The 23,148-nt window shown below is 51.1% G+C and overlaps 2 protein-coding genes across 9 annotated transcripts in view; one reads left to right on the top strand and one right to left on the bottom strand.

Moving 5' to 3' along the window:
- Positions 1-13,415, top strand: part of FER1L5 (fer-1 like family member 5) — a 53,024-nt gene extending 39,609 nt beyond the window's left edge. Inside the window, exons 27-53 of the mRNA XM_032592629.1 lie at positions 780-882; positions 1,461-1,646; positions 1,719-1,876; positions 2,122-2,266; positions 2,398-2,475; positions 3,591-3,772; positions 3,981-4,142; positions 4,454-4,555; positions 5,592-5,738; positions 5,824-5,986; positions 6,134-6,159; positions 6,806-6,856; positions 6,990-7,091; positions 7,455-7,574; positions 8,121-8,282; positions 8,514-8,605; positions 8,978-9,148; positions 9,359-9,507; positions 9,709-9,848; positions 11,006-11,094; positions 11,336-11,425; positions 11,625-11,766; positions 11,966-12,065; positions 12,140-12,333; positions 12,508-12,617; positions 12,932-13,076; positions 13,188-13,415. Of these exons, the coding sequence (XP_032448520.1) occupies positions 780-882; positions 1,461-1,646; positions 1,719-1,876; positions 2,122-2,266; positions 2,398-2,475; positions 3,591-3,772; positions 3,981-4,142; positions 4,454-4,555; positions 5,592-5,738; positions 5,824-5,986; positions 6,134-6,159; positions 6,806-6,856; positions 6,990-7,091; positions 7,455-7,574; positions 8,121-8,282; positions 8,514-8,605; positions 8,978-9,148; positions 9,359-9,507; positions 9,709-9,848; positions 11,006-11,094; positions 11,336-11,425; positions 11,625-11,766; positions 11,966-12,065; positions 12,140-12,333; positions 12,508-12,617; positions 12,932-13,076; positions 13,188-13,415 (3,537 nt within the window). The remainder of the gene's footprint in view (positions 1-779; positions 883-1,460; positions 1,647-1,718; positions 1,877-2,121; positions 2,267-2,397; positions 2,476-3,590; positions 3,773-3,980; positions 4,143-4,453; positions 4,556-5,591; positions 5,739-5,823; positions 5,987-6,133; positions 6,160-6,805; positions 6,857-6,989; positions 7,092-7,454; positions 7,575-8,120; positions 8,283-8,513; positions 8,606-8,977; positions 9,149-9,358; positions 9,508-9,708; positions 9,849-11,005; positions 11,095-11,335; positions 11,426-11,624; positions 11,767-11,965; positions 12,066-12,139; positions 12,334-12,507; positions 12,618-12,931; positions 13,077-13,187) is intronic.
- LMAN2L (lectin, mannose binding 2 like) overlaps positions 1-23,148 on the bottom strand; it is a 47,938-nt gene that overhangs the window by 4,076 nt on the left and 20,714 nt on the right. For 2 of the 8 annotated variants that reach the window (XM_030310483.1, XM_030310486.1), the window contains 5 exons: positions 21,644-21,676; positions 20,410-20,571; positions 20,206-20,320; positions 16,643-16,762; positions 4,736-16,066 (listed from right to left, as the gene is read on the bottom strand). In XM_030310483.1, coding sequence (XP_030166343.1) covers positions 15,924-16,066; positions 16,643-16,762; positions 20,206-20,320; positions 20,410-20,571; positions 21,644-21,676 — 573 coding nt within the window. In that variant the 3' untranslated portion in view covers positions 4,736-15,923. Of the gene's footprint in view, positions 1-4,735; positions 16,067-16,642; positions 16,763-20,205; positions 20,321-20,409; positions 20,572-21,643; positions 21,677-23,148 lie in introns of those variants that run through there. The other 6 variants (XM_030310484.1, XM_030310489.1, XM_032592632.1 and 3 more) reach the window with 5 other exon arrangements.

Genomic DNA, 23,148 nt, shown 5'->3' with positions numbered 1-23,148 from the left:
TATCGAATTGGCCATCGAGTACTTGAAATGTGGTACTTGTGAGAGTGAGGAACAGAACTTAGGACTTTGTTTCATTTTAATTAATTTGCATTTAAGTGGCCGCAGGAGGTTGGTGGCTGCTGCATCAGACAGCACAGGTCGAACCCATGTCTCATGCACACTACCCTCCCCTCCTCAGCAGCGACAGAGACAGGGCAGGCAGCAGCGACTAGCTGAGATCGGTCACACTATTTCCCTTTCCTACTCATTAGTATGGGTATTTTCTATTTATGGTACTGCTTTTCCATAAAATCAGATAGTGACTTCCATAATTGATAGTGGCTATATAAAGTTTTCTTTTAAAAATATGTTTACCATTCCGGGGTGCCAGGGTGGCTCAGTCAGTTAAGCGGCTGACTTGATTTCAGCTTAGGTCATGATCTCTCAGTTTAAGGAATCGACCCCACATCAGGCTCTGAGTTGAAAGCATGGAGCCTGCTTGGGATTCTCTGTCTCCCTCTCTTTCTGCCTCTCTTCTGCTCATGCTTGCGCTCGCTCACTCTCTCTCTCTCTCAAAATAAACATTTAAAATAATAATAAATAAAAATACTTTTACTATTTGAAAAGACAAGTCAGTAAAAGCATATTAAGTGGGTATGTGGGTGGCATCAGAAGTAGCAAGCACTATCTGCTCCAAGGAGAGCACTATGGCCACGCTAGGTGAGCAAACATGCGGGCAGAGAGAGTTGGAGGCCTCTTAGCTCAGATGCCCCTGGCCCACCCTGTCTGTCCACCCTCAGAATGGAGAGCCCATGGAGTCCCGGGAGAATATGAAGTGTCCCCAAGGCTGGCACATTAAGGAGAACTGGGATGTGGAGCTGAACCACGCAGTGGACAATGAGGGTCAGTCCTCTGGTCACAGGCTGAGGGAAGGAGGCCCTGGAGCTGCCAGGGACTGATACTTCCCACAGCCTCACAGCAATCAAGTTCTCAGGTGGGATGGGCCTGAATTTCTGGGGGTTCCCCAGCCTCTGGAGAGTGGGGCCTCCACCCTTTCTATAGACATAGGCCCCAGTTTTGAAACAGGGCAGGTTGTAAGTGCCTCCTGAGCACTTTCTAGAAAGAGGAAATGCTCATGGAGCCTGGGTTCACCTGAGGTAGCTCCAGGGAAGGAGTGATGGGCTGGAAGTCTGAAGACCTGAGTTCAAGATGTGACTGTGCTACATGTGGGCTGTGTGACCGTGTGTGGGTCACAAGACATCTCTGAGCCCCAGCTTCATTTGTAAGATGGGCAGTTGGGCCCAAGCCATCCTGGAGGCCACCCCATCCTTTCCACACCTGAGGGCCCCAAAAGACCTGGACATGAGGGAAAGCATTTCCTCTCCCTTTAGCCTGCCTTCTGGGGCCCATCTCTCAGGCCTGTCCACGCCTCCCAGCCCATGGGACTTGGGCACCCACAGGCCGTGACCCTGCCTCTGCAGGCTGGGAGTACGGAGTGGGGATCGAGCCGTTGGGCCTGCCCCAGGTCTGGAACTCGGTGGAGAAGACCTACTACACATGCCGCCGGCGGCGCTGGGTGCGTTTGCGCTGCCGGAACCACGGGAAGCTGGGCCTGGAGCAGGAGACCCTATCCTTCCTACAGCTGGTGAGGGGGCCGCCTGGGCAGGGTCCCCCCACCCTGTGCCATGGCGGGGGTGGTGACATTCTGCTCCCCTCCCTGCAGCACCATCCCAGCGCAGCCAAGGAGGAGGGGGGCTGGGAATATGGCACCTTCGGCTCCAAGTTCCACCTGACTCCTCAGCCCCAGAGCCGGTTCCGCCGCCGCTGCTGGCACCGCAGGCTGGTCCCAAACAAGGACAAGGGCATCGCACCCATTTTCCTGCTGGAGGGATCGTTGGTAAAGCCTCAGTGGGCTAGGTGACTCCTGGCAACGCTATATCCCAGAGCCAGGGCCCGGGCTGGGTGTGGCAGACAGCTGGAGATGCCCCAGGTTGGGGCATTGATGGCTTGGGGTGGGGGTGGGGGGAGTGTGCGCCCCAGATCCACACCCTCAGTCTATAAGGGGAGAAGGGTGACCTGGGCCTGCACTAGAGGAGACAAGAAAAGCACCCAAGAGCTTCAGGGAGAATGTCTTGGGCACAGGTTATGGATATGCAAGAGCAGGCTAAGAAGGAAGAGAACAGGATGCTGTCACAGGGTCTGAACAAATCATTCATGAGCTTCTGGAAGACTGCCCCACAGGACACCCACCCACTTGACCTACCCTTCATCTACTGCATCTTCAACAGTGAGCATTTGACAATGCCCAAAGTCTGCTTGGGTGGCTCCAGAGGCCTTGCATTTGAGGTCAGGGAGTGAGGAGGGGCCAAGGTGGGGATCCTGGGGGCAGGTGATGGACGTGGCTCCTCTCTTACCCAGAGCCCCACTACTACCAGCTTTTCTGCTACATCTACCAGGCCTGGAACCGAATGTCCAACCAGATCCAGACATTCCAGGGTAGGCAACAGGCACCCCTTTCTCCCCAAGTCCTCAGGACGCCATGATGTGGCCACCCAGCAGCATAAAGAATTTGACAGGGAAGGGGGTGACAAACATGCAGACCCCTCCCCCCAGCAGGTCAGGGCCCTGGCTTGGGGGAGAGATATAAAAACAAGGAGTATAAGGTGGGGCTGTTCTTGAGATGTGTCCCCAGTACTGGGGATTCAAGAAGGGGAAGAAAGGGGCGCCTGGGTGGCGCAGTCGGTTAAGCGTCCGACTTCAGCCAGGTCACGATCTCACGGTCTGTGGGTTCGAGCCCCGCGTCAGGCTCTGGGCTGATGGCTCGGAGCCTGGAGCCTGTTTCCGATTCTGTGTCTCCCTCTCTCTCTGCCCCTCCCCCGTTCATGCTCTGTCTCTGTCTGTCCCAAAAATAAATAAAAACGTGGAAAAAATAAAAATAAAAAAAAATAAAAAAAAAAAAAGAAGGGGAAGAAAGAGTGACACACCTGGGCACCACACGTCCCTGTGTCAGAAGATGGGGGGTGGGGGGTGTGGGGAAGAGGTGAGGCGATTTCCAGCCATGTGCATGAGGAGCCTGTCCTTGGTCCTGTGAGGAGGACCCAGTGAAGCTTTCAGGAGAGATGTGTGCTCCTGCCCCGTCCTTTTGGTAACGCTGTTTGTAAGGAACCAAGCTGCTGGATGAGGGGCAGAGCCAGGGCAGGGAGTGTCTGCCGGGAGCTGTGTCCATTGGGCATCGGCGCCCACATTGAGAGGGCCACATGATGTCCCCTTATGCCACAGCCACTCACTGATGCTGTGGAAGGGCAGCCACGTGCAGCTGGTCCCCAGAACTCCTCCAGAGGAGCCACAGGACCTTCCATCTCCGTGCCACTCAGACCTCAACCAGGTGGTGTCAAATAGATGTGTGTGGAACCAAATGGTCCTTGGCCTCTGGTTACACCGCCATTTGCTCTGTACTTGCACTGAGGTGGCCTTCTGGGCAGCTGGCAGTGGCTGTGATTGCCCAGCCTAGGCCTCCCTGGTGTCTGGTCCAGTAGTAGCAGCTGCCAGAGACGAGCACCTGGCTTGACAAGCTCAATGGCAGGACCCCCTCCTCTCCTTCTATCCCCCAGGGCCCTTCATTCGGTTGGTCTTCTTGAACCATAGCCAGTGCACCCAAACCCTGAGGGGCTCTGCAGCCCCCACGTGGGCCCAGACGCTCATTTTCCAGCACCTCCTTCTGTATGAGAACCCCCAGGACACCGAAACAAGCCCACCACTCGTGGTGTTGGAACTGTGGCAGCAGGACTCTCAGGTAAGGTGGGCTGGAGTGGGCAGAGTTGCTGAGTTTTTCTTTTAGAGGAGAATATACAGAAAGGCCTCCCATGGGGCATGATTCACAGAGAGCAGTATGTCAACATAAATGTTGGCCCTGATCCTAGAGTTGTCAGAATCCCAGGGGAGGAGAGCCAGAACCCTGCCAGCTTGGCCTCAGTGTTTGGTGAACTTCCCTTTCCCTGCAGGGAAAGGAGAGCTTGTGGGGCCGGAGCATGTGGTCTCCAGTGGTCTGGCTGGATGCCCAAAAACGGATCCTGCCCCCGCTGAGGTGGCACCCCCTTGTAAAATTGCTAGGGGAGGAAGAGGGTGAGATCCTGGCATCCTGTGAGCTGATCCTCGAGACTGAGGTACTGAGAAGGAGGGCCTGGCTGGGGGTGGGGGCGCCTTGCTCACTCCCACCCCACCCCACCTCCCTGCCCCCAAGTTACCACAACCTGTGGTCCCCAACTCCACCCCCCAGGAAAGGCGTGGGGCCTGAGGAGCTAGAACACCGGGCTTGGTGATGCCAGCCGGTGACGTCTCCCTAACTCCCTGCCTGCTGCTGCCCATGGGGCTCTGGAGCCTCCTCACTTGAGCCCTGCTAGGGACTTGATTGGGGGTGGGAAGGACAAGCCCACTAGGGCCTCATGCTCCCTGCTCTCTCACCTCACCCCTTCAGAGTCTCAAAGAGAGGCCGCCCATCTTAAGTGTTCCCTGGAAGAATGGGATCTACACACTTCCCAAGAGCATCCAGCCCACACTAAAGAAAATGGCTATCGAGGTGATAATGGTGGGGCAGTGGGGAGGGCAAGCACCCCCCACAGCAGTCGAGTGCCGTGGAGGTCTCTCTGCTCAATCTCCTTGGGCCCTCCTGACTACCTGATCCAAAGCGTGGACCCCAAAAAGACACTCTCTGAGAGATGGAGGGAGACAGGGGAGGAATGAAGGGCAGAACCTCTGATAGAATAGGTTAAATTATTTTAATGACATCCTCTGTGGCAGGTCATAGACAAAGGGCTTTGGCATTCCTTACCACATCCAAGCCCCTCAATGGCCCTCTACAGTAGGGACCACTTTTCAGACAAAACTGAGGCTCTGAGAGAGCAGAGAGCCCATGCACAGTGACACAGGGTTAAGTGGCAGAGCCAGAATCTGGGCCTGGCCCTGCCTGACTCCAAATGACAGTAGCCTGGAGGTCCCCACGTCGGAACCTTTGTGCCCAGCCACAAATCTGGTCAGGTCCTCCTGACCCTGGAGACCCCCCCCCCCCCCAAGATCAGGCAACTCCACTCTGGTCCCCTGAAGAGGCCTTCATGAGTAACAGCATGGATGTTTTCTGGGGTGCCCAGTGTCTGTCACTTGAGAACACTGAATGACCATGGAATTCTATGGGATCTGAGTCACCAGTGAGCTAGATAGCAAAAGGGACACCTGAGAAATCTGGAACCCCCCCCCCCCCTGCTACTCTGGGCCTTCAAGGCAGCCAGCCTTAGGGACTCACTCCTGACCAGTGACTGGAGGCCAGACAAAGCAGCAGGGGAGGAAGGACGATACCTAAGGGGCCCTGGAGGTCAGTGAAGGATATCACAGTAGCCAGAGGGCACTCCCTCACGGAGGCCTTGAGGACAAGCACTGATCCCTCACAGGAAGGGAGACCTGGGTAACCTTTAGACTCTGACTTTGTCCAGCTCATTCCCGGGCCCTGGATACTCCCTGATGCATCATCACTCCCAGGACAGTCCCCTCTCTCTGGCCAGGACCCCAGTACAGAGGCCCTGTCTGTCCTTTGCCCTGCCCCTCCTTCTCTGTTCTGGCAGATCCTGATCTGGGGCCTTCGGAACATGAAGCAGGTGCGCTCCCCCCAGCTCCTGGTAGAATGCTGGGAAGAGTCCCTGCAGACACAGCCCATCAAGGACTTCCAGACCAACCCCAACTTCACCCAGTCAGTCCTCTTCCTCACAGTGGTAAGGCAACCTCGGGCAAAGCAGGGGCTGGGGCAGCCCTCTCCCCTGGGAGGCCTCATGCCCGGGCCTCTCCTTGGGTCTGCAGTTCATGCCTATGGAGGAGGTCTACGCGCCACCCCTCACATTGAAGGTGGTGGACAGTCAGGACTTCGGCCAGCAGACTGTGGTGGGTCAGGCCAACATCAACTCCCTACAGCCCTACTTCTGCGACCCCTGGGCTGAGGACTACGTGCCTCCACAGCTTCCAAGTATGGCCCTTTCCCCCTGCCCTTCCCAGCCTCACCCCTAAGCTGGCACTGGGAGTGGGGGCAGCCCTGGCGGCCCTGCGGGGCTGGTGTCCCTCCTCCTCACCCTTCTTGCTGCTCCTGAGATTCATGATTGCTCTTTCTCCTCAGTGCTGTCTATGAACAAGTACCAGAAGGTGAGTAAAGGGCTCAAGGTCCCACCTTCTTCTACACCATTTACAGGGAGCAGCCCTTGTCCCCGAGGAGAAGCGGAGATTAAACAGAGTTCTGAGACATGTGCTCTCAGTGTACACAAGAACTCTAAAGCTGTGATTCCCAATGTGGACAGCATGTTAGAACAGTCCGAGAGTTTAAAGAAATGCTGTAGCCAGGCCACAGGATAGCTAGCGGGAAGGACCCAAGTATCAGCATTTTTTTCAAGCCCCACCCCTCTCCAGTGATTTCAATGTTTTCAAGGTTCAGAACTATCCCTTGAGAGCTGCACTTATCAAACCTGAATGCACAGGCATCTTGGGGACATCTGGAGCAAAAGCAGGTTCTGACTTAGTAGGCCTGGGGTGAAGCTTCAGGTTCTGCATTTCTGGGCCCTCCCAGAGTTCCATCTGAAGCTGTGGGAATTGAGGATAAGAACTAAGCTTACCCTCCTTCTGGTCCCCAAACCCATGTCTGACGATCTTGGAATTGAAAGGACTCCATGAGGAGCAAGGGAGCCAGGGGAGGGAGCCCTGCCCTCCACTCCCTTTCTCCTCAGAAGTCAGGGATGGTGAGCGGGCCAGGCAGGGGACACCATACCTCACCCACTCTCCTGCTCTCACTTTTCAGGTCCTAGATTACCTCTATGAAAAGTTCTGGTTCGAGTCCAGCAAAGCTGAGGTGACGTAGGCTCAGACTCAGGGAACAAAGGAACGACTCTGGGCAGCTCAGGGAGGCAGGGGGCAGCATGACCCTGGGCAGAGGAAGGCCACTGTGCCTTCTCCCTGAAGGCCAGAATGACCTTCCCTGCCAGGACGAATACGAGCATGAAGTGGACTGGTGGAACAAGCTGTTCTGGGCCACAGGAGATGCCAAGTCCTTGCAGTACAAGCACAAAGACTACCACACCCTGAAGGTTTGGAGGCCTCTAGGGGGGAGACTGCTGAGACTTGGAATAAAATCTGCTGGCAGAGACCAGCAAACCTCACCCTGATTCCTCTAGGAACTACCAGCGGGGATGGGGGCAGGCAGGAGAGGGGATAGTTTCCTTCTTGTCTCCCTAAGACTCCAGGCCACACCTCCACCAGCCATGCCTTTTTGGGAACCAGGACTGCCTCACCTGCAGCAGGAGGTGCTGACTCTGGGGCCACTGACCAGGCAGATGCTTTGAAGCCAGACCTAGGAACTGGTGGCCCCTCAGCCCCCTGATGGCAGGAATGGTCCCCCTCTGGCTGAGCCCGCTCTCCCCACCAGCCTGGGTCCATTCACCCTCCTGCAGGTGTATGACTGCGAGCTGGAGGCTGTGCCCGCCTTCGAAGGCCTGCAGGACTTCTGCCAGACCTTTAAACTCTACCAGGAAGAGCCCAAGTTGGACAGCCCTGTGGTAGGGGAGTTCAAGGTGCATGTCCACCCCAGCTGAGCTGCCCCTGTCTCCTGTGCCCCTTCTGTCACCAGAAGACTCTAATAAAAGCCCTGGCTCTCTATGCTCTGTGAGAGGATAGGGCAGGGAGGGCTTGAAAAACAGTTGAGGGAGCAGGGGAGCAGAAGGTGACCTATGCTGGGATTTAGAGTGACCTCCCTTTACATAGGATGGGCAGGGGCCTCCTCACACCAGCTCTGGCCTACGTTGAGCTCCCAAAACCTATAAGCCTTAGAGAACAAGTTCCAACCCGAAGGGATGGACGGGCATGGAATGGGGGTCCGCATCAGCAGAAACTGGAAACTCACCTAATGACTAGAGTTCTTTACCCAACACTGTTCCTAAACACAGTTGTCCCTGTGGAGTCCCTGCTGCACCCGCCCTCTCCTGTCCTTGCGGCCTTCCATCCCTGCCATCCTCAACACAGCCTGCTCTCGCTTGAGCTTAGACCAGGGGCACCTCATGGAGGGCTTAACAGAGCCGGGCCCGCACTGCCAACACCTTCCCTCCCCAACACACACACAGGGCCTTTTCCGCGTCTACCCCTTTCCTGAGGATCCAGAAGCCCCCAAGCCCCCTCGCCAGTTCACAGTTTGGCGTGAGAAAGAGGACTTCCCTCAGGAGTGCTTGGTGCGAGTATACATAGTCCGAGCAATCAACCTGCAGCCCCAAGATGCCAACGGCCTGGTAATGAGCAGCCCCAAACCCATGGTGTTCATGGTCCCCGGGCCCACCCAGCCCAGGTGCCTCCCACAGGGTCCTGGAGCTCCCTCAGGCTGCGGATACCCAGACCACCACCTCACCACAGGCTCCATCTGGTACAAGGGGCTCACTTCTGCCCCACCCCCACCCTCCCTGACCAACCTGGGCTGACTTTCCATTTCCTGTCACATTTCCCTCCCTATGACTGAACCCCAGTGTGACCCTTATGTGATCCTGAAACTGGGACAGACAAAGATTGGCAACCGGCACAAGTACCAGCCCAACACTGTGGATCCCATCTTTGGCATGTGAGCTGCCCCAACTCACCCAATCCCACACTTCTCCAGGAGTAAGCTCCAGAAGGCGAACAACTCTTGCATTTCTTTCTAACCTCTGAGTTCCTAGCACGGGGTCTCACAGTGCTCAACAGATGGAAGGGTGGTCAGTTCTACCCTCCTTCTCAAACACTTTGCCTGGGAAAGGAGTTCAGGGTCCCACAACCCAGGCCTACCAAAAGTTGTTTCTAGCCATAGCTAGGGGATAGTTATTGGCAGGTGACAGCCACCCCAGGCTCTGCTCTCCATATTCACCATGACCAAACAAGGGGCTGAGATGCTAGACAGGGAGGCCTGTAGATAACATGGTGCGCAGTCTGCAGTGTCCAACACCCTCACCCCTAGGATGTTTGAACTCAGCTGTACCATCCCCCTGGAGAAAGACCTGGAGATCCAGCTATATGACTTTGACCTGTTTTCACCTGATGATAAGATTGGAACCACAGTCATTGACCTTGAAAACCGACTCTTGTCTGGCTTTGGAGCCCGTTGTGGGCTCTCCAAATCCTACTGCCAGTAAGTACACCTGAGGCTGGGCAAGAGAATAGGGGAGGGGTGGAGGAGGGAGCCCCCAGTTCCCTTTGCAGAGGTTGCATCCCAGGCTGGGGAACCAGGGCCCGAACCTGGCTCCATCCATGCCCCCACCACTGCTCATCCTGCAGTTCAAAGCAGAATGTTCTCCAGGACCCAAACCTCCCCACTTGTTCCTCTCCCTTAACCTCACAGGTCAGGGCCCTTTAGGTGGCGGGATCAAATGCACCCAAGCTTCCTCTTGGAACGCCATGCTAAACAGAAAGGGCTGCCTCCGCCTCTGTTCAATCCTGAGGAGGACTCTGTTTTTTACAATGGGAAACAATTCAGACTGCAAAGCTTTGGTGAGAAGTACAGCACGCTGCTGGAAGGCACAGAGACAGGCCTCCGAAACGAGAGGGCACCTGCCCCATTTTGCCCTTTCCTCTTGTGGAGGGCAACCATGGCCACTGTCCAGGCTGGGGTAGGGAAGGGGGCGCACCTGCCTGGGAGACAGGAAAGCTAACAACCTCGTGACCCCTCCCCTTCCACCTCCTTCCATCTAGAGCCCAAGCCCCCTACTGTTCGTTATTTGGGACCTAAGAAAGAACGCCTTGCACTGTACCTCCTGCACACCCAGGGGCTGGTCCCTGAGCATGTGGAGACCCGCACACTATACAGCGACAGCCAGCCAGGCATCGACCAGGTATGAGACTCGAGGGGCTGGATCGGGAGACCAGGGAGCCCATCCATCCAGGACATAGCCATGACGAGAGGGGAAGGGGAGGCCAAGCATTCACAGATGCATGCGCACAAAAGACAAGCATGTTCTGTTAGAAGTGAGAAGTTCCAATGATGTCACTCAGAATGGAGAAATTCGGAACAGGAAAAGTCGTCTACAAGAAACCTAGGCCGTACACCAGTTGGCCTACGCTGCAGCCAGTGCCTACGCTGCTTTAGTCTCTCCTGAGGGAGGGTGGGGAGGTAGCACCTGGGGTCAGATGTGCAGACATTACAACCCTGGTTTACCTGTTAATTGCAGGCTGTGTTTTCTCCATGGCAAGGAACCCCAAACAGAAGGAATAAAAATCCCCATGGGCACCCTAATTATCATCCACCCTCTACCCTCCAGCCACCAGAACAGCTCATCTCATTCTCCAAATTTCTCAAGCTGATACCACATTCCAGACACAAAGTTCTCTGCTGAGCACTTTTTATAAACCATTCTCATTAAACCTGTTTTCTTAAATGGGGTCAACTTCAAAAGAATAAAATGAGGTCAGTTTGAAAGAATATATTTGTCTATACCTTCCAGTGTTAGTAGTTCTACTCTTTTAGTTTTTTCTCTTCCTTTTTCTCACCATTTTCATCCCTCCCTTCTTAAGACAGACCTCTATGCTTGGTGGACAGCTTCATACCCTTACAATATGCTTACACAACATAAAGCAACCTGGACACTTGGACTGATCATCTAGTTTGCTCTTTCTTGGGGCTACTAAGCTGGTTAATAAATGAAGCCCCAACCCCACTGTGGTGCTCTGTCCAGAGAGGCTGAGGAGCACGGCCTGCTCAACAGCATTAACCCCCAGTCACAAGTGATAACCGCTGTGGCCATCAGCCTTGAAGCCATCATACACTACCAGCCTTACTCTGCACCATTCTTCCAGCCAAAATGAGAAAAGGGAATCTGGTGGGGAGTTGCCAGACTTCCTGTCTGAAGTCCATTCCATCTCCTTACCCTACCCTCCTATGGTGGGGACACAGCCTCCACAGACCCCAGAACCTGGGACAGGGCTCCCAGGTCACAGCATGCTCAGAACAGAGGCTGGCAACCCCCAGCCAGCTAATCCATCTCCACTCTAGGGAAAGGTGCAAATGTGGGTGGACATCTTTCCCAAGAAGCTTGGGCCTCCTGGCCCCCCAGTCAACATCAAGCCCAGAAAGCCTAAGAGGTAAGTGACCTACCTCATCCCCGTCACTGTACTTCCCAGGGCACGGAACATGGGTGTGCTCACACACTAAGGAACAGCAAATTCCTTCCTTCTCTTGGGAGTCCTGGGAGCTTCCTTCCCCTGCATCCTCCCAAATGTGGCGTGCCTGGTGTGGGCATGGAGGGCAGCCTCCCAGGCCTGTCTTCCTGCACCAAGTTGGGGAGCAATTCCTCAGCAAAGCCTCAGACTACAGTGGCTGCAGGTATGAGCTGCGCTGCATCATTTGGAAAACTGCCCAAATGGACCTGGGGAAAAGTCTATCTGGCGAGATAAGCGACATCTATGTCAAAGGGTGAGAAAGATGGCAGGGCTCCAGCAGTGTTCCCTCAGAGTTCCCTAGTTGTATCATCCCTGTGCCTCCCACCCCCAATTCTGGGGCCACATCTCTCCACTCCCACCCGTGCCTGGTGTCTGTTGAGCAGTGCTTCCCACAAGGGGAAGGGGAGGGGGACAATACATGTGAACCCCAGGTGAAATGACTTTCGCCCCAGGTGGCTATTCGGGCTAGAGAAGGACATGCAGAAGACAGATATCCACTACTACTCCCTCACTGGGAAGAGCGACTTCAACTGGCGGTTCATCTTCACCATGGACTACCTGGCAGCTGAGCATATGTGTGTCCAGAGCCAGAAGGTAACAGAACTGGGAGTGGGGGTGGGGGCTGTGCTCCCTCTCCCGCTTCCTCAGAGAACTATAAGCTGAACACTTGGAATGTGGCCTCAGGCAGAAACTTCTCTGAGAGTCTATCACTGCTGGGTAGTGGGCTACTAAGGGGGCCAAGGGCAATCTCAAGGGAGACAGGCCAGGAATACGCTCTTCTGTCACCCTCCAGGACTACATATGGAGCCTGGACCCCACAGTGATGAAGTTCCCAGCCCGGCTCATCATCCAGATCTGGGACAACGACATCTTCTCCGCTGATGACTTCCTAGGTGAGATCTGGAATAGGGTCCATGACCACAGGACAGGGAGCTCCTTCTTGCTGACAGCATTTCTCTGGGCTCAGGGGTCCTGGAGCTGGATTTATCTGACATGCCTCTACCAGCCCGGCACGCCAATATGTGCTCCATCAGGATGATGGATACAGATTCCAAGTGGCCTTACTTCCTCCAGTATAAGCACGTCTCCCTCTTCAAGAAGAAGACTGTAACGGGCTGGTGGCCTTGCCAGGTCCTCGATGGTGGCAAATGGCGCTTGTCGGTAGGAGCTGGGGAAGGTGTCTATTGCATAGGACTACTATGCCACGTAACTTGGCTCTAACAGACTTCTGGGGACCTTTGCTAAATCCCTTTTCCTTTCTATGGGAAGGGGTCTTAAACTATTCTCGCACCTGTTGTAATGAACTCAGCCTCCCACCACCTATGGTGTTTCTAGGGTAAAGTGAAGATGACGCTGGAGATTCTGTCAGAGAAGGAAGCCCTAATCAAGCCAGCAGGGCGAGGCCACTCAGAACCCAACCAGTACCCTACACTTCATCCTCCCCTGTAAGGGTCCTGTGGGACAAAGGCACAAAATCTTTCTTCCTCATTCACAAAGCTGAGCTGCTAGGCCCGGCAATTTGAATAGAGTGGTGAACATTGGGCCTATAAGTGGAGAGAGGTTAATTACTTCCTAGCATCCCGGCTCAGGGCTCAGCTACAATCAGGAGAGAACAGCCTTAGTGAAGGGGAAATGGGGGGCTGGGGACACACAAGTAAGCAGAAGTTGTTTTAAAAAAGAAAGCTCTTGGGTCCAGATTACTTGACCTGAAGGTTCTCTCTGCCTTCCATCCTCTGACATCTCCTCTGCTTATGGACAGACGACCCAACACCTCGTTCTTGTTTCGGATACCTGTTACAACCTTGTGTCACGTTTTCTGGAAACGCTACCACTTTAAAATCATAGCCGCTGCAATCATATTTATTATAGCACTTCTGCTGTTCAACTTTATCTATTCAGCCCCGGTGAGTGACAATCCTGGGGACAGGGACAAAGGCACTAGTTGCTCTTGGGATGACTCTGAAGAGACAGCCTCAGGTCACTACCTCAGGCTAACAGTTTCCTTTTCTCTCTAGCATTACTTGGCCATGAACTGGATCAAACCTGGACTTCGGCTGAGTGCTCCCCTTAAAATATATAGCAATGTCATCAATCCACCAAACACCCGCATTGCCAACCCTTCTGTCCTCACGGGCCAGCATCTGAACCTAAATCCTGCAGCAGACCATGAGCTGAAATTCCTCCAGGGACCTATGAATCACCTGCAAGACATTTTTCCAGAACTTCCAGCCCTGCAAGACTAATTGGCCCAGGTCTGCTTGGCTTTTCTCCTGCCCAAGCCTCACCCTTGGGCTTCCTACCAATCTCTCATTTCTATCTTCTAGGACATATGCAAGGGGCTAAGGATATTCTGGCCATTCTGTTCAGAAACCACTTCCAACAAGGACAGAGTTGTCATTTTCCCACTGAAGTAAACAAGTTTTGTCACAGAGAGTCACCTTATAATTTTGGGGGTTGAAGACAACACGAAAAGCAAGACTCACAAGGACAGGAAACAGTGTCCTTTTTATACACCACCTCTAGTCTTCAGGGTCTCCTCCTCTCCAAGAGGCTCTGAAGTCAGAGGGCAACCAAGAGAAAGGGGGACTGTGAGGAGAGAAATGGCTCACGTGGGGTAAGCAGCTTGCCAAAATCACTGTTCCCACCCCTACGGTACATGCACAAATGAGCCATGCCACAGACCAGGCATCTCCCTCCTCTAGGGCACACCTAGGATTATGGAGCCCAGAACAGTATTTGGTCCCATTCACAATGAGAAATATTTATTTCTAAGAACAAAAAGCAAGAGCTAGGGCATGACCTGCCATGCTAGGTTAGACAGTTTCCTTGCATCACACATATCTCAAAGGCTGGCCCTACGCTGGGTGGGGACTGCATTTCATGTCTTCCCCATCCTGTTTAAAAACCCTCAAGGAGCCCATGAGTGGGGAAACATAAAAAACTCATCTCACACACACACCCTCCCCCATGATGAGACCCCTTCCTCCCACACCACTGCCTGGGCTATCTCAAGAGCTCACCTAGGTCCTCCCACCACAGGGGTCTAGCCAATCTCCCCCTGAGCTCAAAAAAGACAAAAGAGCCGTTTGCTTTGTCAGTTCTAAGTGGTCCTAAGGCCAAGCTCCAGGTCACAGTTTGTGCTCTGGCACCCAATCCTGGAGCTGCTCTGCTCTTGTGGGGAAGGTCTTAGGAGGACCCCATTTTACTCCCACCTATAGGAGAGCACTGTGGCCTGTGATGCTCACTTGCGCACATGGGAGGGACAGAAAAAAAGCCCAACACGACAGAAACTTACATGCAGCCAAGGTGCCCTCCTTTCCTTCCAGACTGAGCTGAGGGTTTTCCCAACCCAAAAGAAGGCAGGGCAAGGGTTGACAGGCTTGGGGCTCAGAAGAAGGCCTAGACCTTCCCCCAAACCTACCCCTCAAAGGAAGGACACTGTTTGATTTCCATCAGTCATTTTAAGAATTTCCCTTAGGCTACAGAAGTACATGGCTAGGAGGGCTCAGAGCTCCAGGCCCTCCAGGGAGACTGGCCTATTGGCCAATTTAACCACAGGGCAGACAGGTGAGCAGCACTTGACCCCTTGTCAGATAAGGCAGTGGAACAAGGATTGACCCACAGTGGATGACACTCAGCCTCTGTCACTTAATGACAATGTACCCTTCCAGGCACAGATGACCAGGGTCTATTGCTCCCAGATTTGCAACAGGAGTTCAGCAACAGTTTCTTATCCATTAAGAAAAAGAAGCCAAGTTTCCTCTTTGGGGAGTATCCAAGCCGAGGCTATAAAAAGAAAGCTTCCTTACATTTTGAACACTCAAAGTGGGATTCCAAAAATCATGATAAACACAAAACATGCAGGCTCCAGAGTCCAGAAACATCTCCACATGGCAAATGTTGCTTTTGGTGTCAAAACATGGAGCTGGGCAGTTTCACAGTTACTCCTATTACATCCATGAGGTCTTCCAAGTTTCTCTTGACTTGCACACCAAGTGTGTCAAACCTGACTGAGGGCCTAAAGAAACCAACTGGGAAAGTCACAAACCAAGAGAGCCAAGTTTCACGCTAAAGAACAATCACTAGAGCAGTGAGCCAAAGCAAAAAGCCCTTTCCCCATGGCCACCTAATGAGGGTCAGCAAAACCCAAGTTTGTTCTGCAGCCCCAGGCTCCAAAAGACAGGCATCCAGATGTCTCTTCCAGCTCAGGCTGCATTTGGAGAGAACGATGAATGGAGGGAGAAGGCAACGCAGGGAAGAAGTTTCCATCCAGATTTCTAACGAAAGTTCCTCAAGTGGACAGAGGCTTGGATGAAAAGCAATGAATGGAAGCCTGAAGGTCTGGGGAGTTATCAGTGTTGTATTCTTTGCAGATTTAAAAATGAAGTACAAGGGTCCTCTGAGTCCAACAACAAGGCAGCCTGAGCTATGAAATTCTTTTCTGTGATTTTAGTACCACAGCCGCATAAATTCTCTCTATCCTCTTAGCTCCCAAGTGGAAGGACTGCAGGGAAAGGCACGTCACAGCAGCACTGCCCTGGGGTAGGTGGGCTTCCTGAACCAGAGTCAGATGTCCCCATGGATTACCATGGTAATGCAGTGTCCCTGCATTCAAAGTTCCAGTGACAGAACAGAGTCCCTGACCAGCTGTTGGAGACTAGAGAAGGCCTGCCAGGCTATATGCTCAGGCCAGTGCCTGCTCCTCCCACACCTCATAGTGACAGCCACAGGGGCGGCAGTAGCAGGACGGCTCAGTAGAAACGCTTTCGGCTCTGTTCCTGCCATTTGTTGTAGAGTATGATACCAATGACAATGGCAAATACGGAAAACACCAGCGAGAAGAAGACGATGAGGAAGAGGGCCAGGCCACTCAGGGGCGGCAATGGGGCGGTCACTGAGGAAGCAAGAGAGAAGCAAGTCAGAATCAGGGAGCCCACCCAGCTGGGAAGATACAGAGTCTCCAGCTTGACACCCATTTCTGGGAGCCAGAAATGATAGACTCTCCCTTTCAGGATGCCTCAATTTAAAAACTGAGCAGCCCTGGGGCGCCTGGGTGGCTTAGTCGATTGAGCGTCTGACTTCAGCTTCAGGTTATGATCTCGTAGTCCGTCGGTTCGAGCCCCATGTCTGGCTCTGTGCTGACAGCTCAGAGCCTGGAGCTTGCTTTGGATTCTGTGTCTCCCTCTCTGTCTGCCCCTCCCCCACTTGTGCTCTGTCTCTCTCTCGCTCTCTCTCTCTCTCTCTCAAAAATAAAAATAAACATAAAAAACAACAAACAAACTGAGCAACCCTGCTCATCTGTAACACAGAGACAAGTGGAATGGAAGGAGCGCCTGCTCCATGTTGTTTAGTGGAAGAGCACAGAAAGGAGACGGCCCCACAAGCTGCAGGTGCAAGTCACCCCCGACCTTCCAGGCACGGTGACCTCCCTTTGACCACGGGACCACTTCCCAGGATCCCCTGTGCTCACCCTCAGGCAGCTTCATGTTGTCCACTGAGGGCAGGAACACATCTCGATGCAGTTTCTCCTCTTCTGGGGTTCTCTCCACTGTCAGCTCAAACAACTTCAGGGAAATGACATCATGATTATCTAAAGGAGAAAAGCACAAGGAGGACCCAAACCACCTTAAACAGAGGTATCTTGGGACTTTCTTGGTTCAAGCTTCTGATCCACAGCTAACTAGCAATGACTTTGTTTTTTTTCGAAATTTACTTATTTTTTAAGTAATCTCTCCATGCAACATGGGGCTTGAACTCACAACACGGAGATGAAGTGTCAGATGCTCTACTGACTGAGCAAGCCAGGCATCCCACTAGCAGTGATTGAGAAAAATGGTTGGAACCTGTTTTCTCATCTAAAATCAAGAATAGGGGACAGAGAGAATATTCTGTATTACTCAGGATTTAAAGTTTTTATCAACAAGCATACATTACCTATATAACTTTAAAACTTACACATAATGCAAGAATGAAAGCCCATATCATATGTGAAGCCTTGTAGTACAGTGAGGGAAGACACAGCACTATAGCTTCCCTTCCATGCAGACACACACACGCAAGACAGGAAAGGGCCTTGTGGCAGCTGATTACTAGGTCACAAGCAGGGCATAGCTACTGGCATGGCACACAGTTCCCTTCTGGACTAGGCCTAATTCTCTGCAGCTCCTTATAACTGTGACTCTGAATCTCACTAATAATTACAAGAGAAAGGATCAAGCAATTAAGGGCTCCTTTTTTTCCTCTCTTTTTAAAGTATCATTAATAATGGGGGCACCTGGATGGCTCAGTCATTTAAGCATCTGACTCTTGGTTTCGGCTCAAGTCATGATCTCTCAGTTCCTGATTTCGATCCCTGCATCAGGCTCTGGACTGACAGTGCAGAGGCTATTTGGGATCTCTCTCTGCTCCTCCCATTCTCCCTCTCTCTCTCAAAACAAATATATAAACTTAAAAAAAAAGTATCATTAATAAACTCATAGATTCAAACATATTTGATGTGTTTCAATACACTGAACTTGTACAATCTTCTAGGTGCTCAATGTGACCTATCTTTCTCCAGTGAGAGCCTATTCAAGTTGGCTTTTGAGTCCTTTTGCATGAACCCAGAAATGTCTGATTCTTTATTGCTTTCCTGGGAGGTTCCCAGTTTATCCATTTCCTGCCTCAGCCCTGGCATCAGCCATTTCTCCAGGAAGCTCTTGTTCTTTCCTTTTAGCATGAATTGGTATTAAGAGACCACAAATCTGAATGCTAGGGGTGCTCATGGCTATTAGGGTTGGTTATTGGAGACTGGACTTCTTGCCATTTCCCTTTTTTTTTTTTTCATTTTAACATATATTTTATTTAACCCAATATATCCAAAAAAACTATCATTTCTACATGCAAATGGTAGAAAAATTGTTGATGACATTACGTTCATTTTCTAAGTCTTTGAAGTCTAGTGTGTATCCTACATTTATAGCACATGTCAGTTTGGAATCGCCCTATTTCAAGTGTCCAGTAGCCACCTGTAACTTGTTGCTACTATACTGGACAGTGTTGATCTAGATCATTTTTCTAGTTGACTTCTGACATGTGTGTTGGGCCCAAAGGAAACTCTGATCCTCATAATGTAACACAAGAGAAATATATTTGCATAGGGTACTCTCTGCCCTCTCTGCTTCCAGCTGAGGAACTCCACTTTGGGGTGATAATTTGGGGACCCCTCAACCATTCCTTCCCCAAACTCCCAACTTGTGTCTTCTCAGCACATTTTGTCTTGACTTCTGGCAGAAGAAAGAAACCATATCATGTTCCCACTTTTTTCTTCCTCACACCTAGATGACATCCTTTGAACCAAGAAATTTAGAATTTTTGTATATGGGGGAAAATCCATCAATGTCTCACATACTAGGATTATTCCAATTGCAACTCTGTATGGTCCAGGCATGGTACACCAGGAAGCCTGGTGCACCATTTCTCTGTGATTCTCTCCACTCTGCCCTCTTCTGTGATCTTCATCTCCCAGCTGGTGGCAAGATGGCTGCCCCAGCTCCAGGTATCCCACCCTCCCTCCCTTCCTGAAGAAGGAAGAGGGCCATTTCTATTATTAAGGTGGCATTTACAGCTGCTTAGATTCCTATCTTTAGCAGACTCCCAGAGAGGAAAAAACTAGATTTGCCTTCAATTAGAAAAATGTTTTTGGGGCGCCTGGGTGGCGCAGTCGGTTAAGCGTCCGACTTCAGCCAGGTCACGATCTCGCGGTCCGTGAGTTCGAGCCCCCGCGTCGGGCTCTGGGCTGATGGCTCAGAGCCTGGAGCCTGTTTCCGATTCTGTGTCTCCCTCTCTCTCTGCCCCTCCCCCGTTCATGCTCTGTCTCTCTCTGTCCCAAAAATAAATAAACGTTGAGAAAAAAAAAAAAATTAAAAAAAAAAAAAAAAGAAAAATGTTTTTGCTGTCAGGAATGAGTTTAAGCCATGAAACGATAAAAAGATGGGCCAATGCTCCTCACAATGTAGGGGCATCAAAGGCTGGGGGTACTGAAATGTGTCCTTTCTCATCCATTTTCAACAATTCACTGCATAACAAGTAAGAAGATGTCAACAAGAAAGACCTTAAGAGAAAGACATAATTTGTATTTAGGGATATCCCACAGGCAGAGAACAGAGACTTGTTAATATAGGCATTATCACTAAACATCTAGAGCAAAGAACTCCTTAGGATAAAAATTACTCTACTTCACACTAGCTTTATTCATAATGAATTATACTAGTCAAAAACCCCCAAAATTCAGTGCCTCACCTCTTCTCAAAAGAAGTTATGATTAAGGCTCAAGCCAAGGGAGAGAACAAACATGTAAGAGGAAGTTACAAGTTGAGAACAAGTAGGAAGAAAATCCAGAGATAGAAAAGTAAAAGAACCAGGTACTATTAATGCCACATAAATCAAGAACAGCTGGAGTTTCAGAGTAACTGGTCAAACCAGCTGAAGAGAGGACAAAGAATGGCGACTGAGAACAGAGTACCATGGTATGGCAAGGACGAAGCAGGTTTGAGAAGAGTAGTGCTAATGGCTTGACCGAGATGCATGGGAGGTCTGACTACAGGGTGGCAGAGCAGTGGATGGCCTGGAAACAGAAGCACCTGTGCACAGGACACATTCAGAAGTCTGAGCACAAAGGAAGATCTGGGGATGAGTTCGAAAAGGGAAGGCAGAGTCAAGGAATTCAAGGAAAAGCTTTGTTAAGAGAAGGGGCACCAGAGATATCAAAGTACAGAACTCAAAACACAGGCCTGATGAAGAGGCAAATACTACTTTGCATTAGCACCAACCATCTCCTAGAGCCAACTGGACTAGGATAAGGTAGGCCTGGGGGGGTGGCGGGGGGGCGGGAGGGGGGTTAAGGATACAAAAATGTCAGAAGAGAGGCACTTCCTGGGTACTTGCTTCCCACAGTTCTGCTTGTCTGGCTTTCCCCTCTGAGAAGCCTCACCAAGGCCTGGCTATCGAGACATGACCTCACTCAGGACAAATAAAGAGTACATGGGGCAATACCCGAGAGATCTCCAGTGATGGAGGAGGTACCAAAGTAGTAGCCCCGGGGCAGACGAACCCCTGGCACCTCAATGCAGTCCCTCCACTCATGCTTGCCATCGATGTCCATCATTATCTAGAATAAAAAGAAGAGATAAATCAGGGCCATGAAAGCAGGTGCAAGGCAGACCATACCACCAACTGGTCCAGAAAACAAGGACTCACCGTCAAATGCCTCTTGACATAGCGAATCACAAGGAAGGTGTCATAATGCAGATTGCGGACAATGGCTGTACAGCCCCCCAGCTCTGTAGGCCGCCCATCCCGCTCATGATCATAGCTGAGGGAGCCATTGTTCACCATGGCTGAGATGTAAGGGAATACCCGCTGGGAAAGCAGGGAAGGAAAAGCAGAGGACAGTAAGGAAGTACTGTTAGGAATGCCTGTACAAATAGCAACAGAATTGCACACATACAAGCTGAGCCCTTTCCAGCAGACCAGATGACCATTCTGCCTCATCATTAGCGGCTCCCTAAAACCCACTCTCAGATGGTCACTCAAAGGATATAGCCCAGGAAGCAACTGAACTCTGTACTTGCCTTCAGGAATCTCCTTGCTACTAATGTGGGGTGGGTCTGAAATGGCCCCTCTGGAGTCCTGACTTGAATCCTTCCAGAGATCCCTATTTGGCATTTACACATGACTCAGGACTGGTGGTTTTCTTTTTATGTATATATACCTATCTCCCCAACTTCCATGTAAACTCCTTGAAGAAAAAAATCACTTATACTTCCTTATGTGTCTCCACCTTCCATCCCTCCCAAACCCCCTTCGCCCACCCCTACTCATCCCCAGAGTAAGCATTTTGCATATAGCAGATACTCTGAAAATACCTGTTTGATCAGGAAAACCTTTCCATTCTGGATAGCTCCTTTCAAATTCTCAAATCCTATAAGCATATGATGGATGCCATGTGGATTAGGACTCAGAAACAGCACTGCCAGAACCAGGCTGCCAGATGGTGTTCTCCAGCCACAACTGTTCATAGTTGAAAGACCTTCCAGCCCACTTCAGCTTCACCTACACATAACTTCTGCCAGCAATACCCTCCCACTCCCACTACCCATTTCCCACCAACTTCAGAGGCTTTCTCTCTCTCCAGTAGAGTTGTAGGAGGGAATGCTTCCTCAAAAATGATGCCCTAACTATTTAAGAATCAGCCCAGTGCTGAGGCAGTGCAGAGGCAGGGTGATGAAAGGAGAGGAAACATGACACATGACACATGCCACTTCTTTGGTGACTTCCTCATTGCCCTCAACAGTCAACATGCAAGGTGGAGATGCAGTCAAAATCAGAGAATGGTGACTCAAGACAACAGCCACACGGGTGTGAACAGGGGCAAATGGTGGATGGACACGCAGGGAATAAGGGATGGCCATGGTGGGTCAAGACTGAGTACCTGGACTCCTGGAGAATATCGCCTCTTCTGGGCCTGAGAGGGTCCAGCAGGTTATTATAAAAATGAGAGAGGACACAGAAGACAGGAGACCAGGTCAGAAAGAAACAGCCATGGAAGAGCTTTGACCCAGCTGTGGTGGATGAGCAAACCAATCTAAATCCCCAAACAGAAATGTAGGGTCTGTGGAGGGCATTTAGCAAGTCCTTACACCCCTCAAAATTGTGGGCAAAACTGTGCATAGAGGCTTGTTTGTTTTCTAAGGAGAGGGTCTGTTAGTATCAATCCCAAAGGGGCCCACTAGGAATTCCTCTGAGGCTTTCAGAAACTTTATAATATAAACACACAGCACTACATTATACCAGAAGGCCCCACTTATGTCTCTGAGTCAGAAGGCCAGGCTACATGTTTTGTCTGTATCCAGAAGACAGTATTTCTATAAGAAGGGGAGAGACAGGACTGACAAATAGGGCTAACTTCTTTCGAATTCAAGATGGCCTTTACTACCCAGAATCTCAGGATACAGCTGTTGCCCAAAAGACAAAAATCCTACCACTTGAGAGACAATGAAGTTAACTCTAATCCAAAGGGATCATCTACCCTCTAAGTGAGCTTTATGGACATATATTTTCCAAATAGCTTTGTCATTCTAACCTACAACATGTGGGTAAGGAAGAAGCTCCATGGAAGCATGGTGGTATGGTAGATTTAGAAAAACCCCGAGGCTTGAGGGTATTCAGCTTTGCTCTAGAAAACTGCTACGGTTCTAAGCTAGAAGCAACAAGAGGTATATACACAAGCTCAGGCCAGGCCTGCCCTACGGGAAGGATGTGTGAGGGTGTAGAGCCTGAAGCATTTCTTCCTCTAACACTTAGTGAGCACCTATTAGGAGCTAGGCACTGTTCCAGATACTGGGGTTCAATGGAAAACCAGACAGACTGGTATCTGCTGTCACAGAGCGGACACAGAATAGAAGAGACAAACAATAAACAAGCAAATAAAATTATTTCAGAGAGAGGGGTACCTGGCTGGCTCAGTTGGAAAAGAAGCACGCAACTCATGATCTTGGGGTCGTGAGTTTGAGCCCAAAGGTTGGGTGTAGAAGATTATTTAAATAAAACTTTTTTAAAAAATTATTTCAGAGAGGGATAATGCTATGATGAAAAATAAAAGAGGTAACAAGATAGGCTACTGAGGGAATAGCTCTCTGAGGAGACAACATTTGAGCTGAGGCCCTAGTCATTAGAGCCACCAAAGATCTGTAGGTGTAAGAAGCATGAGGTTGGCATATTTGGGGACTAGAAGACACCAGTGTCTGAAACGCAGCCAGTGAGGGAGAGGTGGGTGTGAGCTGAGGCACAAGCCAGATCACACTGGGCCTTGGAAGCCACAGTGAGGACCGTAGGGTAAGCCCCCCACTGCTCTGCTCTTATGCCACTGGTGGAATATGCACAGGACCACAGAAAGGTACAAAATCAATCAGTGGATGACTAAATTCCCCAAACTAC

This window comes from Lynx canadensis, chromosome A3, assembly GCF_007474595.2.
Source record: "Lynx canadensis isolate LIC74 chromosome A3, mLynCan4.pri.v2, whole genome shotgun sequence".
NCBI classification, from domain to species: Eukaryota; Metazoa; Chordata; class Mammalia; order Carnivora; family Felidae; genus Lynx; species Lynx canadensis.
This window is presented reverse-complemented; position numbering and strand designations above follow the sequence as displayed.